The sequence below is a fragment of the Hyperolius riggenbachi genome, chromosome 6, assembly GCF_040937935.1.
Source record: "Hyperolius riggenbachi isolate aHypRig1 chromosome 6, aHypRig1.pri, whole genome shotgun sequence".
Taxonomy (NCBI): Eukaryota; Metazoa; Chordata; class Amphibia; order Anura; family Hyperoliidae; genus Hyperolius; species Hyperolius riggenbachi.
The window spans coordinates 16,751,246-16,765,173 of NC_090651.1; the positions used below are offsets into that span (position 1 = coordinate 16,751,246).

Genomic DNA, 13,928 nt, shown 5'->3' on the forward strand with positions numbered 1-13,928 from the left:
ATGTGCATTTTTTTAAACCTGCCTCTCCTTGCACTGAATCTTCTTTGAATCTGTCTATTAGTCTTTCTAAACAATCTATTTAATTGCCACAGCTTAGAAGAACTTCAGTCGGTATTTTCCGTTCCCATTCCGCCTGCTCTAATCTTTATGAATTGACATGTAGTGACATGTGTTGTGATAATCACTGCACAAGGCGGTAATTTCCCACACTGTTCAGGAATTGTAGCTTTTCATGCGGAAACAGCTTTTATGAATGGACACTTTGCTAAATGGCTGGGAAAGTCAGCTGTTTTGAGCATTACCGCATGCGGGAATGCTTTATCAATAGAGGCCTTAGTCTACTCAAAGATGACCAGGGTTGTTCAACAGAAAAAAAACGTAAACGTCTGTGGTTATACTAGTATCGGCAAGTGCCAGGGCAAATCCAATCGCCAGTAAATCCATATTTAGGAGCTAGGACTAGTAAGCCACAAAGCTCAATTTTTTTTTTACTCCTCTCCACTTCCTGGAATTGAGCTTTTAATAGGAATTGTAACATTTTAAAAGAAAAGGCTAGGGCAAAACCACATGTTGGATCATGTATCTTGCTGATAACTGGACTATACTGCATACAGAGCTATGAACATTGCTGTTTTATCACCTTGGCGTATCCACGATGGCAGGTAGATGGCAGTCTTTGTGGAAGCTGGTCTTGCACTGAGTACAGGTAATCGCCGCCCCTTCTTTCTGGCACACCTTACAACGAGCAGTAGGTCCAGCTTCTGGTGTTCCGGCAGCACTGGCCTCGGAAGACACGGCATCGCTGGCGGCACTGGCTGGCCGGCCAGTCCCTGGACCACTCTCTGCCTGTGACTTGTCCTCCCCAGGCTGAGCTGCTGGGATGCTAATGCCTGTCTCCATGGCTTCCTCCTACCCAAACAAGATAAACCGTTTAAGGATTACATATATTTTTTGAATTTATAAAGCACCAACATATTACGCAGCGCTGGACATTAGTTTAGGTTACAGACAATATTTAGGGGTCAGATACAGCAATATGACAATACAGGAATACAACAAAAACCAGATCACGCAGCGAAGTAGGAGTACAAGGTAATGCTTAGTCAGTCACTGGAGGGGAGCATGGAGATTAGGCAAGTTAGGTTCACTTAGATGCATAGCATGGGTGCACAGTAATGGAGGTGCATGATCAGGTAGGACACAAAAAAAGGACCCTGCCCAAAGGCTTATAATCTAGAGGGAGAGGTAGGGACACGAGAGGTAGGGGACCAGAGTTCAGCTGTGGGTTTAGAGCACTTGTGAGGGGGTGGGGAAGGCCAGAGTGAAAAGGTGAGTTTGGAGGGCCTCCTTGAAGCTTTTGAAGGAAGGGACTGCCCTAATGGGTGGAGATAGGGAGTTTCATAATGTTGGAGCGGCTCTTGAGAAGTCCTGGAGGCGTGCATGGGACTGGGTGATGCGCGGGGGGCGGGTGCGCAGTTCATTGGAAGAGCGGAGTGAGCAGCTAGGTGTGTACCTCTGAGCAGGATCGGAAATGTAGGTTGGACAGGTTTTGTGGACAGATTTGTAGGTCAGACAGTATATTGAATGAGATTCTGGGACTGGATAGGAAGCCAGTGGAGGGATTCAAGGAGGGGATCCGCCATGGTGGAGCGATGGGAGCAGTGGATAATTCTGGCTGCCGCATTCATGATGGACTGCAGCGGGGCTGTTCGGGTCATAGGGAGGCCAGACAGAAAGGTATTGCAGTAGTCAAGGCAGGAAATTATGAGGGCATGGATGAAGAGTTTGGTGGTGGCAGAGGTCAGGAAAGGGTGGATCATGCAGGACTGAGGAGTAAAGGAGCGGTTGGAGAGGTAGGATGAAAGCCAGGTCGAGATCGTGAATGTCCATGGACTGGAGGAGTAGGGGATGATCTACTGTGTCAAAAGCTGCTGAAAGGTCAAGGAGGAGGAGAATGGAGTATTTACCTTCAGCTTTAGCTAAGGCATGGTCATTGACCACTTTGGTGAAAGCAGTTTCGGTTGAGTGGGCAGGCCGAAATCCAGGATTGCAGTGGGTCTAGTAGTGAGTTGGCATTGAGGTACTGGGTCAGGCGTTTGTGAAACAGACGCTCAAGGAGTTTTGAGGCAAAGGGGGGGGGGGGGGGGGGGGGGGAGGGAGATAGGGCGGTAGTTGGAGGGTAGTGAGGGGGTCAAGGAAGGGTTTCTTGAGCAGGGGTAGTACAGTGGCCTGCTTGAAGTCTGAGGGGAAGGTGCCTGTGGATAGGGAGCGCCGAGTGGTTAAACAGGGTAGTGAAGACTGGGGCCAAATTCATGAAGTGAGGCTAGAGTAAATCTGAAGGGATGGTGTCAAGGGTGGAGCTAGTGGTATGGGAAGTCTGCAGTAGGTGGTTGACTTCCTCAGTGGTAGTAGGCGTGAAGGAGGTGAGGGGAAGATGGGGTGGAGGAGGAGCTGGAGGGGAGGGGGGGGGTGAAGATTGGATATTTCCTGACGGATGGCGACAATTTTGTTGGTGAAGTGGGTGGCTAATTATGTGGCAGAGAGGGAGGAAACGGAGGGTGGGGAGGTGGGTTTAAGCAGGGAGTTGAAAGTGGCAAAAAGACGCCGGGGGTTGGAAGCTTGTGCTCCGATAAGCTTGGTAAAGTACTCCTGCTTCGCATCAGTAAGGGCAGTGTGGAACTGCAGCAGGTTAGTCTTGTACTATAGAAAATCCTGGTTAAAGGGACTCCAAGCACTTCTCATGGGTATGCCTTTAAGCCAGACGACTTCCAACAAAGTCGTGCTATGACCCCTCTGGAGAAGCCTCTTGCAATGGCAAGACGTGTCACTTCCTCTTCCTGCTTCATTCAGTGATGCACTTCTCTGAGAAGACAGGGATAACCCCGAAGTTATAACATAGCCAAGATGGAAGCCGCGATATTTAAATAGTAGTAGTAGTAGTGTAGAACGGCGATTCAGGCATCAAATAAAAGAGGAGAGCACAAGCTACAGAAAGATACGCATCTTTAAGTACTTTGCAGTACTGGTCAGAGTCTTCAAGGCATGCCCATGAGAGCTGCTCGGAGTCCCTTTAAGTCGCGTTTTCCTCCATTTCTGTTCAGTGGCACGTGTAACCCTCTGGAGAGTGCGAGTGTGGGTAGTGCACCAGGGCTGGGGGTTAGGTGGGGCGGTTGCGGCGGAATATTATGATAACAGTTCAAAATGGTGTACAAAGAAAGTCATACTGAATATTTCACAGCACACAAGCCACCGATCATAGGAAAACTCAACTGCTGCCAGATTCTACAGATAAATGTATATTGTTTATGGATACTAAAAGTCATAAAAAAAAGGGACACTGAGGGATATGGAGGTTATTTCCTCAAACAATGTAAATTGCCTGGCTGCCTTGCCGATTCTCTGCCTTTAATACTTTTAGCTATAGACCAAGGATGTCGCACTCCAGTCTTCGAGGGCTGAGATCGTCACACTTTTTGGCAAAGCTTGAATTATCTGATGGGACTGAATCAGGAAAGGTGTGGTTTATCACATAGAACATCTCTCAGTCCATCCTAAACACTAGCATGCATATGACCAGGGATGAGCTCACGGGTCATTACGAGTGGCCAGCTACTCAAATTCGTGATCCTAATGAGGCGTAATTGCTTCAGGTGTGCGGCTGGGAGAGATTGGGGTTAATTACCCAGCTGCCCGCCGCTTCTATGCGTATCACAGCCTCGCACGTGTCCTATGGGACGCGTTCCACGACTCTCTACCGCGCACTTCCTCCTTCGGCCGGAGCGTCATCTTCCATGACACTGTATAAATAGAAATTGAAGTTTGGGAGGAGGGGATTCATTGGATTTTTTTTTTTTCTAATGTGAGCTCTGAGCAATATAGTTTCCCACCCCTCACAGCATCCTGTTAACACTAACCAGTCAAAACAGGAACGGTGACATGTGGTGCCGTAAACTGCCCATAAGAACTCAGCTCAATGCTTCCTAGGTCAGTAATTCTGATAATTTAATTCTGAAGCTGCTTAGTGGTAATAGAGGATCTCACCTTCACAACCGGGTCTCCTCCCCCTCCAGCAGCATTCCCTCTTTCAATCACAATTAAATTATAGTCCTCATTGGTGTTTCCAGGGAAAACTTTAAACACGGGAGGCTGAGTGTCGGGATTAATGTCCACATCTAAGCGCTCCAAGCTGACACGAGGGACTTTTTTCTTCAGCATTTCATTAACATCTCCCCCTTCCGAAGTCCGCCCTCTATAGCAGAGAGAAGGTATATAGGTTAACTGTCCGCTGATCACAGGATGCGGAGGAAATATTAAGAGCGGTTTCATGCAAAACTATACCTTTTGTGGCTACCGACCGACTCTAGCCCAGAGGATTCACCCTCTAAAAACAGAAGAACATAAAAGTTAAGTGTTAAAAACAATGTAACCTAAAAAAAAAAAAAAAGTTATGCCTTCGAAGAGCAAAGGTGGTCGCTAGAGATGGGATGAGAATTCAACTTTAAAGAGACACTGAAGCAAAAAAAAAAAGATGATATAATGAATTGGTTGTGTAGTATGGTTAATTACTAGAACATTCGTAGCAAAAAAAATATTCTCATTTTTATTTTCAGTTATACAGCTTTTTTTTTTATAACATTGCATCATTCTCTAATAGTTGCAGTTTACACATTAATCAGCATTCTAAAAGTTTTTGCAGAACAACTTTTGACCTGTCCTGAACGGTTTTCTGCAAAAGAAAAACACAAAAACAGCTGAGATAACCTAATCAGAAGTCAGAGCTCTCCATGACTTTCAAAGTCGCAGAGCTCAATGGCTATTTGCACAAACTGGAGTTTAACGCTTCCTGTACTGGAAATAATTAGAATTCTGTCTCTGCTCCTAATGCTGTATTTCTACTACACAACCAATCACAATTTTTTTTCGCTTCAGTGTCTCTTTAACCAATAATCTTGCTCCATAAGGAGGCAGAAACCAGAACTTTACACCATTTAGTTTGGTTTTGAAAATTTTACTCAGCTGAATAACAACAACATTTGTAAAGCGATTTTCTCCCGTAGGACTCAAAGCGCATAAGCATGGCTCAGACCATCATGGTACAGAGGAAGAATTTTATAAGTCCGGAAATGCCAGGCTAAACAGGTGGCTTTTCAGTCTGGATTTGAATAGCTCCAGGGATGGTGCTGTCTTTACTGGGTGTGGTAGGGAGTTCCAAAGAGTAGGGGCAGCATGACAGAAGGCTCTGTCTCCAGATTTTTTGAGGTGCACTCTGGGAGTGATCAAGTTTATAGAACTTGCTGATCTGAGGTTGTGGGAGGTGTGGTGCAGCTTCAGCAAGTCCTTAATGTATCCAGGGCTCAGATTGTGCAGGGATTTGAATGTCAGCAGTCCAATCTTGAAGAGTATTCTCCATTCTACTGGTAGCCAGTGCAGTGAGCGAAGGATCGGTGTAATGGGACAGTGGCGAGGCTGGTTTGTTAGCCATCTGGCAGCAGTACTCTGCACTAATTGCAGGCAACGCAGGTCCTTTTTGGGGAGGCCTGCATAAAGGGCATTGCAGTAGTCCAGCCGTGATGTGATGAAAGCGTGAACTAGGGTTGGAAGATCCTCTGGGGGAATCAGATGTTTAATCTTTGCAATGTTCTTAAGATGAAAGTAGAAAGATTTAACTACAGATGAAAATTTGGTTTCTGAAACTCAATTCCCCATTGATTAGTACGCCAAGGCTGCGCACAAGGTTGGAGCGGTTTATGTCTGAATTCCCAATCCTGATTGGTGTTGCTTTAGGATAGAGCTGTTTTGATGGCGAGTGCTGGCTTTGGACAAACAGGACCTCAGTTTTGTCAGCATTCAGTTTCAACCAGTTATTCATCCATGCCTGTAGCTCAGCTAAGCAAGAGTTTATTTTTGGAGTAGGGTCTGTTCCACCAAGTTTGAAGGACAGGTATAGCTGTGTGTCATCGGCGTAGCAGTGGTACGTCAGGCCATGACGTAGGATAAGTGTACCGAGTGGCAACATGTAGATTGCAGACAGCAGAGGGGATAGGATTGATCCTTGTGGCACTCCGAATATTAGAGGTGCCGGTTTGGACATTATGGGTCCTAGGGATGCTCTCTGTGTTCTGTCAGTCAGGAATGATCTGAACCACTGGTTGACTGATCCACTGATGCCACAGTACTCCTGCAGTCTGTTAAGCAGGATTTCATGGTCAACTGTATCAAAAGCCGCTGAGAGATCCAACAAGATTAGGATGGAGCATTCCCCTCTGTCCCTTGCCATAAGCAGAACGTTGCAGACTTGGATGAGGGCTGTTTCACAGCTGTGGTGTTTCTTAAAGCCAGATTGTAGAGGGTCCAGGATGTTTACTGACAGCCTGGTTTCAAGTTGCAGATAGACAGCCTTTTCAATAACTTTACCTAAGAAGGGGAGGTTGAGAGACAGGTCTGTAGCTGCTCATAGCATCTGGATCCATGGAAAGTTTTTTTAAAAAGGGGCTTGATGATTCCTTCTTTTAGAGAGGTAGGAAACCTCCCTGCTTGCAGAGAGCAATTTACCATTTTGTGAAATGCTGGACCAAGCAGGTCAGGGCATTTCAGCATGTTTAGTTGGTCCAGGTCCATTAATCACGCTAATAGGTGTCAATCTTTAGCATTGAAATCTAATTAGTGGTTAACGGCATAGAAACGATGTGTGTATTAAGGTGGGATTTTACTCCCTAAACTTAAAAAAAATTTCAGTTACTACGCTTTGGTAAATAAAACTAAATTTGAACATATTCCCAGGGTGTAAAATGGTTTACTTTCACTGCAGAGAGCAGTACAGGCATGCTTATCCCTGGCTAATCGGCAAGTGTAATCACTACCGCTCAGGAGACACTCTGCCCATGTCTTTACTTTGCCTCACTCCTCTTTTTGCCGAATAGACATCAACCTGGCAACAACTGAGTCACTTCAACACAATAGAAGGCAGGCAGAGTGAAGACACACACACACACGTGCTTGAGAATGCTTTCAAATGTTCTTTTGAACATTTGAAAGTATTCCAGCTAGTGGCTGGATAGTGTACTGGACCAGGGTTCGATTCTGGGCTCTTCCTGATCAGTAAGCCCTATTCAGTAGGAGACCCTGGGCAAGACTCCCTAACACGGATACCGCCTACAGAGTGCGTCCTAGTGGCTGCAGCTCTGAAGCTTTGAGTCCGCCAGGAAAAAAGCATAATTTAAAATGTTCTGTGTGTTTTTTATATACCAAAGTGTATAGTTACTGAATTTTTAGTTTTCGGAGTAGAATTCCAATCTCATTCTAATGTTGCTGCCACAGCTCTGTTTGGTCAATTAACGTTATCCCAAGACAGACAACTGTGGCGTGGGAATGATGTGGCATAGGGATGTGCTACGACTGCTTTGTATCTAACATTCCAACAGCTTTGCTCAATCATCCGTAAAAAGGCCAGGTTCACACTACAGCTCAAGAACCTTTTGATAAGCACAGGATCCACTCAGACGTGCTCTGATTTGCCCGTGCTGTTGTAATGAGAACAGAATCCCAACCAGTACAATTTACTGGCATCAGATGGACGTTGGACAGGTCACAATAGCAATGCTATGATCGCATCTGATAGTCTGGGTTCGTTGAAGGAGACAGGCACCAACCCATCGTAATGCGAACTCCACTTCGATTTGTAAGTGCTAGGAAGTGTGCGACTTTGCCTGTATTTGTTTAAATAGTTGGAGGCTGCAGAAATAAACGAGCAGATAAAAAATAAAATAAACGTACCTGTTCCATCATAGTCATCCATGGACTGTAACAAAAGAAAAAAAAATTGCATCATTAAGCCCAATGTCTAGAGAGGAGTAAACATTTCATACTTTTTATCTCCAATACAGAAAATGGGACATGCTCATTACCTGTTGCATTAAGCTCCCCCCTCTGCCTGGTCCAGGTCTCGACCGGTTTGGTACCATGGGACTGAAGTTAGTAAGAGGTGTCAGCACCTGATTTGTGGAATTTTGCGAAGATGGCAGAACGCCCGTTTTGTCGGACACAATTTTGCCTGTGATTAGAGGGAGAGAGAGGGATGAAAAAAATGTCCCAGTGCCGATTAGCATGCAAACACTGCCCGGGAATTATTTTCCAGAACCCCGGGTTAAGATAAGATCCAGATCGCTGTTACACTGTTACAATATCATTGCTGTTACAATATCACAAACGAACTGCGCTCTCCACTATCATGCATACACCGCTTGTTTCACACTCCCAAATTATTGTGCAATAATTTAGGAGTGTGAAGCAAGCTGCATGTTCACGAGTGCTGCACTGAGCACTAAGGCACGGGTGATTGTGGACTTGCTGATAAAGAGTTACGATATGTGGAGCCTTTTTTTGTATTTTATTTATTTTTTTAGGAGTTATATGATACTGTGGAGAGCGCGGTTCAGCCTTTGTGATATTCTTAAAACAGAAGATACATGCGATAATTTAGCTTTAATTGAGCTATTGGTTTCCCACAATGGGCTCTAATCACAAAACTTCTCATAAATGACTAATCACCTATTGATAAAAATAACCTTTCAGCACATTTACAAGCAAAATAATCACGCAAAGGAAGTTGTTCCTGATTAACTTAATTTCAATATTACTTAACTTATATTTTTGCTCTTTGGGAACTTAAACAGATAAAAAGACACACACACACACACACATCATGGGAAACTACAGTTGTTCATTTTAAGCAGAATTATTGCAAATAACTTCAATTTTAATATGCTATAGGGTAGTTTTTTTAGTGGGAGGGATTTTCGACCTTTTAGTCACTTATACCAGGGGTCCCCCAACCTTTTTCTGCCTGGGAACCGCTATCCAGACCAAAAACTTTTCCCTGGGCACCGGGGCGGGGTTGATGCGTGGCAGTTTCCAGGAGACGTCTGTCGGGTGAAGCGCCAAAACGATTTGGTGTGTATTTATGTAGGTAGCCAGGTACATGGCATCTAGGTATAGTTGCCCCAGTATAGGGAGTACAGTTACCCCGGTATAGCTAGTATATTTGCCCCAGTATAGGAAGTATAGTTGCCCGGTTGGCCCCTCTCCTCCATGCCTAGTCTTCTTTCACAGCAGCAAGTCCCCCGACTGCTGTAAAGAGGCAGGAGTGGTTCCCATGGTAACAGACATACATCACTGCTACAGGAAGCTGCTTCCTGCCTCTTCACAGCAGGCGGGGGAGGTGCTTCTGTGAAAGAAGACTGGCATGGAGGAGAGCGGCCGACCGGGCAATATAAAAAGGAAGCAGCTGCCAGCTAAGGTAACACTAGCGTCGGTCGTGGGAGGACTGATCCGCGGAACTGCTGCATACAGTCCACGGACAGTGGGCCGCGGACTGGGGGTTGGGGACCCCTGCCTTATACCTTCCTAGTGGCTCTGGGCAACCGAGCCATCTACAGTCAGATATCCAGTCCTTACCAAAGAACTCGGCATGTTTTGTCCATGTTTCAGAATCCCACTGAAACCTCAAATCTCCCAGTGGTTCAACCGAATCTACTGAGACTTTCAGGGCGTGGTGCAGCTGGAAATAGATCTATAAAGAGAAGAAAAAATATGAAAAATATGCTGCCATTATTAGGAGGCTTAATGTATGTATAAAGTCAGTCAAGACCTCAGAAAACCACTTACCAGTTTCTTGGAAAGCAGCAGTGCTGTGTTATTGCTGCTCTCAAGGGCCCAGGTGGCAAAGCGCAGAATGTGTTCCTGGTGCTTCTGTAATTTGGACATATTCCAGTGCTGCTTCTCCAGTTTATCCTGCTGGCCTTCAGTGACTTTCTACAAGAAGGGAAAAAAAAAAAAAAAAGTCAATATATTCACACAAACAAAAAGTTGAAGAGGATTAACGCCTTCACATGACCAGACAGGGATAATTAGGGGCCTCCTGACCTGCAGGCACCCTCCATTCCCAGATGAGATCATCATCGATTTTCAAGGTCTCAGCATAAAAAGGGTTCTAAAAAGTAACTAGTAGCAGCCAGTAATGGCTTCGTCATGACAACACAATAATCCTGAGTAAAGCCAAATAAACACAAGGGGTATCATCAATGGGAGATCATTAAAAAAGCACTCAAATTACAATGTGAAAATTGCCAAGGGTTAATAGAAATTAACAGGGGGTTATCATGGCATAGGAACCCCATAGGTAAAATTTAAAGCAGTAAGCCAATAGCTGCTACAATCCACATCATGTTAGGAAATAGTTACACGGTGACCCTTTACTAAATACAACATGTTTCGTCTCAATGACAGACGCTTCGTCAGGATATATATTAAGTGCAAGCGCAAAAATAATTTGCAATATCTATATACAGTTGGCAGCATTTTGGCCCCATACAAAGCCAAATTGCCTAGTCATGGCAAATTTGTTCCATTCTGCCTTATACCTGGCACGATGCACACTAGCGGGAAATGAGCACCACAACTTAATTGTTATAGTGGTGCTCATTGTGATCCGCTTTCTGAAGCGGATTTCAGCTAATGGAAAAGGGCCCCAAGGTCATGCTGGATGGAAAGGGAGGGTTACACCAAAGTGGCAAATTTGTGAATTTTGAGCTGAAAACTGCAATTGGTGGCTACAGCAGGACATTTAAAGCTGTATAAAACCCTGACAATCAATAAAAAAACTTTTTCCTACTTTTTATATGCCATATGGTTATCATATTTGCTTTTGTGCATAAGTATGTATTTTGAAATTACAAGTTCCCAAAGTACAATTTTTTTGCTCTGAGAGCTGTCTGCATTTTATGCATAACTGGTTTATTCATCTTATAATGTACGCAGAAATGCTTTCTGAGTGTGTGTGTTCAGGAGAGTCTGCACAGTCAGAAGTATTTACTTAAAGAGAAACTCCAACCTAGAATTGAACTTTATCCCAATCAGTAGCTGATACCCCCTTTTACATGAGAAATATAATGATTTTCACAGACCATCAGGGGGCGCTGTGTGACTGATTTTGTGCTGAAACCCCTCCCACCAAGAAGCTCTGAGTACCGCGGTACTCTGGGCAAACTGCCACAATGTAACAATGTTCACAGACAGGAAATGGCTGTTTACAGCTGTCTGTAACAGCCAGAACAGCTAGAAGCAGCTCCATAACCTGCCCACAGTAACAATGTCAACATGTAATACATGTCAGAATGTGAATGTGGGAGAGGAAAGGTTTTACAATGAGCAAACACTGACTAAATCATTTATACATAATTATGGTAAAAAAAGGAAGCACTTTTTTTACTACATTATTTTCACTGGAGTTCCTCTTTAATTGTATCAAGTGAGGAATGTAAACACAAGATAACATTATCTCCAGTTTGATGAGTCCAGCTTTCCCTGCAGGGAGCGTGTAAGTCCTGTGTTTAACTAGTTGAATGCTGTTCTATTAAAAAAATAGTGGTAGTATATAATATGCTGTAAATCTTTTAAAGCAAAGAAGAAATTATGGGTGTCATTCCGCTTTAAGTAGGTTAGATGCCAGAGATAAAGATAGTGGCTAAAAATAGCCACTATGAAAAATAGCAGCTGCATGTATTGGGCACCAGGGGAAAAAAATAATAATACTGTCAGCACATGGATGCAGGGTACCTGGTGAAGCAATGGTTGCTCCACTCCACTTTTACCCAGGCAGAGCACCCGGCTTAAAGTAAACCTCCAGACTAAAAATCGACTCAGCAGCACTGAAAAGGCCTGGTGTTTCTTTAACAGTTTCACAGCATCAGAACTTTGTTTCTCTTATACAAGTCTCATTTTTAGCTGCACAGAAGAAAACTGCCCGGGCTTTTTTCCCCTGATGCTGGGCAAAGCATGATGGGATTTCTGATGTTCTTGTTCTGCTGTTTTGGTTTTTTTTTTACATTTTGAATTTGACATTTGAAGCCTAGCGCAAGCAGCTGGGAGGGGTAATCAGGACACAGGACAGTTGGAATGGTGTCTTATGCTCCGTCACCTCCTTTCAACCCAAAAGACGGCTGCCCCCATGAATCACAAACATTTGCCTGTTTTAAAACAGGGCGGGTAAAAAATTATATTACCTATCTATTCTAATTAACATAACTATTGTAACTTAATGACAGTATGTTTGTTTAAACTGAAGTTCCCCTTTAAGGAGAACACCAACTTAGCTACGCCAAATACATTAGACAACATATGAATGCAATAAACTAAGACAGACCTGCATGTCGCTGACCAACAGCTTGCCACGTTTGTTGAGCTCCTTCATAATTTGTAAAATGGCCATTTTCACATCTACTTGTAGCCTCTTCTGCATATCTATTACTTGACGAATCCTGCAAACCACAAAACAATTTGTTTTTCTGACTGGGGAAGAGGACATGTCAAAACATACGGGGTAAGCAAAAACCAAAGTGGCTTGTAAAGTTCCGACCAAAACACCATCATTCCCATTCAAGGTATAATAATGTAGCCTGCCATGGTCAAAAATATTACACCTTACAACAAAGATGAACACTTTACAGTGGGAAGAAAGTCAAATTTCTTCTATGGTTCAAAGCATTAAACTCTTAGGAAGAGATAGCTTATTGGTATACACTCCGGACGACAAGGACGTGCGGTTCTGGTGCACGCACAGGTGATGTCGACACCTGTGGGGGTGGGGGGGAATTGGCGATACTTCAGAGTGACTGTGGAATCGTAGCTGCGGAGAGGGACAGAGATCACTAGGGGCTGGAGGAAGCCCCGGGTAGGTAAAAACTAGTCAATTTAATGGACACCTGAAGCAAGAGGGATATGGAGGCTGCCATATTAATTTCCTTTCAAGCAATTGCCTGGCTATCCTGCTGATCCTCTGCCTCTAATACTATTAGCCATAGCCCCTGAACAAGCATGCAGCAGATCAGGGTTTTCTGACATTATCAAACCTGACAAGATTAGCTACATGCTTGATCCTTATGGGCGAGTCAGACACTACTGCAGCCAAACAGATCAGAGTTGTCAGGCAACTGGTATTGTTTAAAAGGAAATAAATATAGCAGCCCATATACTACTTGCTTCAGGTTTCCTTTAAAGTGGATCCGAGGTGAACTTTTACACATTGCATAATGGTGTTCCTTTCCTATTGTTTATAGGGCATTCCTCAAGCCAAATACTTTGTTTTAATACTCTAATGCCCTATAAACTAAAAAAGCCACGCCCACAGGTTTTCAGAGAGCCTTGGCAGTAGCAATGGCTCATGGGAGCTCAGTCTGGACAGGAGGAGGGGGAGGTGTTACTAGCCATTGATTTCAGAGGCAGAGGGGAGGAGGAGAGGGGATTAGGCTGATGGCTCAAGATACAGATAAGCCTGCCTCTGTGTAATGTTTACAAACAACATGGCTGCTGTCATTGTATCACAGGAATAAATTATCATATTCTATTAAAACTGTTTGCAGCTAGATTTGCTGTGTAAACCATCTAAACTTTAGATAAGATACATAGACAAGTTACTTGTTAGTTAGTTTTCCATCTCGGATCCGCTTTAAGTCACTGGGCCTTTAACCACTTACGCCCTCGGTCGTTTCCCTTTATGCATCCGAGCAATGTTCACCTCCCATTCATTAGCCTATAACTTTATCACTACTTATCACAATGAACTGATCTATATCTTGTTTTTTCCGCCACAAATTAGGCTTTCTTTGGGGGGTACATTTTGATAAAAGCTACCTTACTGTAAATGCATTTTAACAGGAAGAATAAGAAAAACCGGAAACATTTATTATGTCTCAGTTTTCGGCCATTACAGTTTTAAAATACATGCCTCCATAATTAAAATCCCCGTATTGTATTTGCCCATTTGTCCCGGTTATTACACCGTTTAAATTATGTCCCTATCACAATGTATGGCGACAATATTTTATTTGGAAATAAGCGCATTTTTTCCGTTTTGCATCTATTACCATTTACAA

General features: G+C 43.9%; 1 protein-coding gene across 2 annotated transcripts in view; it reads right to left on the minus strand.

Annotated features, from left to right (window-relative positions):
* The window catches only part of TRIM28 (tripartite motif containing 28), a 39,659-nt gene that overhangs the window by 10,933 nt on the left and 14,798 nt on the right, over positions 1-13,928 (minus strand). For both annotated transcript variants that reach the window (XM_068238905.1, XM_068238906.1), the window contains exons 6-13: positions 12,200-12,314; positions 9,664-9,810; positions 9,454-9,568; positions 7,905-8,050; positions 7,774-7,798; positions 4,339-4,381; positions 4,042-4,249; positions 641-909 (exon numbers count right to left, since the gene is read on the minus strand). In XM_068238905.1, coding sequence (XP_068095006.1) covers positions 641-909; positions 4,042-4,249; positions 4,339-4,381; positions 7,774-7,798; positions 7,905-8,050; positions 9,454-9,568; positions 9,664-9,810; positions 12,200-12,314 — 1,068 coding nt within the window. The remainder of the gene's footprint in view (positions 1-640; positions 910-4,041; positions 4,250-4,338; positions 4,382-7,773; positions 7,799-7,904; positions 8,051-9,453; positions 9,569-9,663; positions 9,811-12,199; positions 12,315-13,928) is intronic.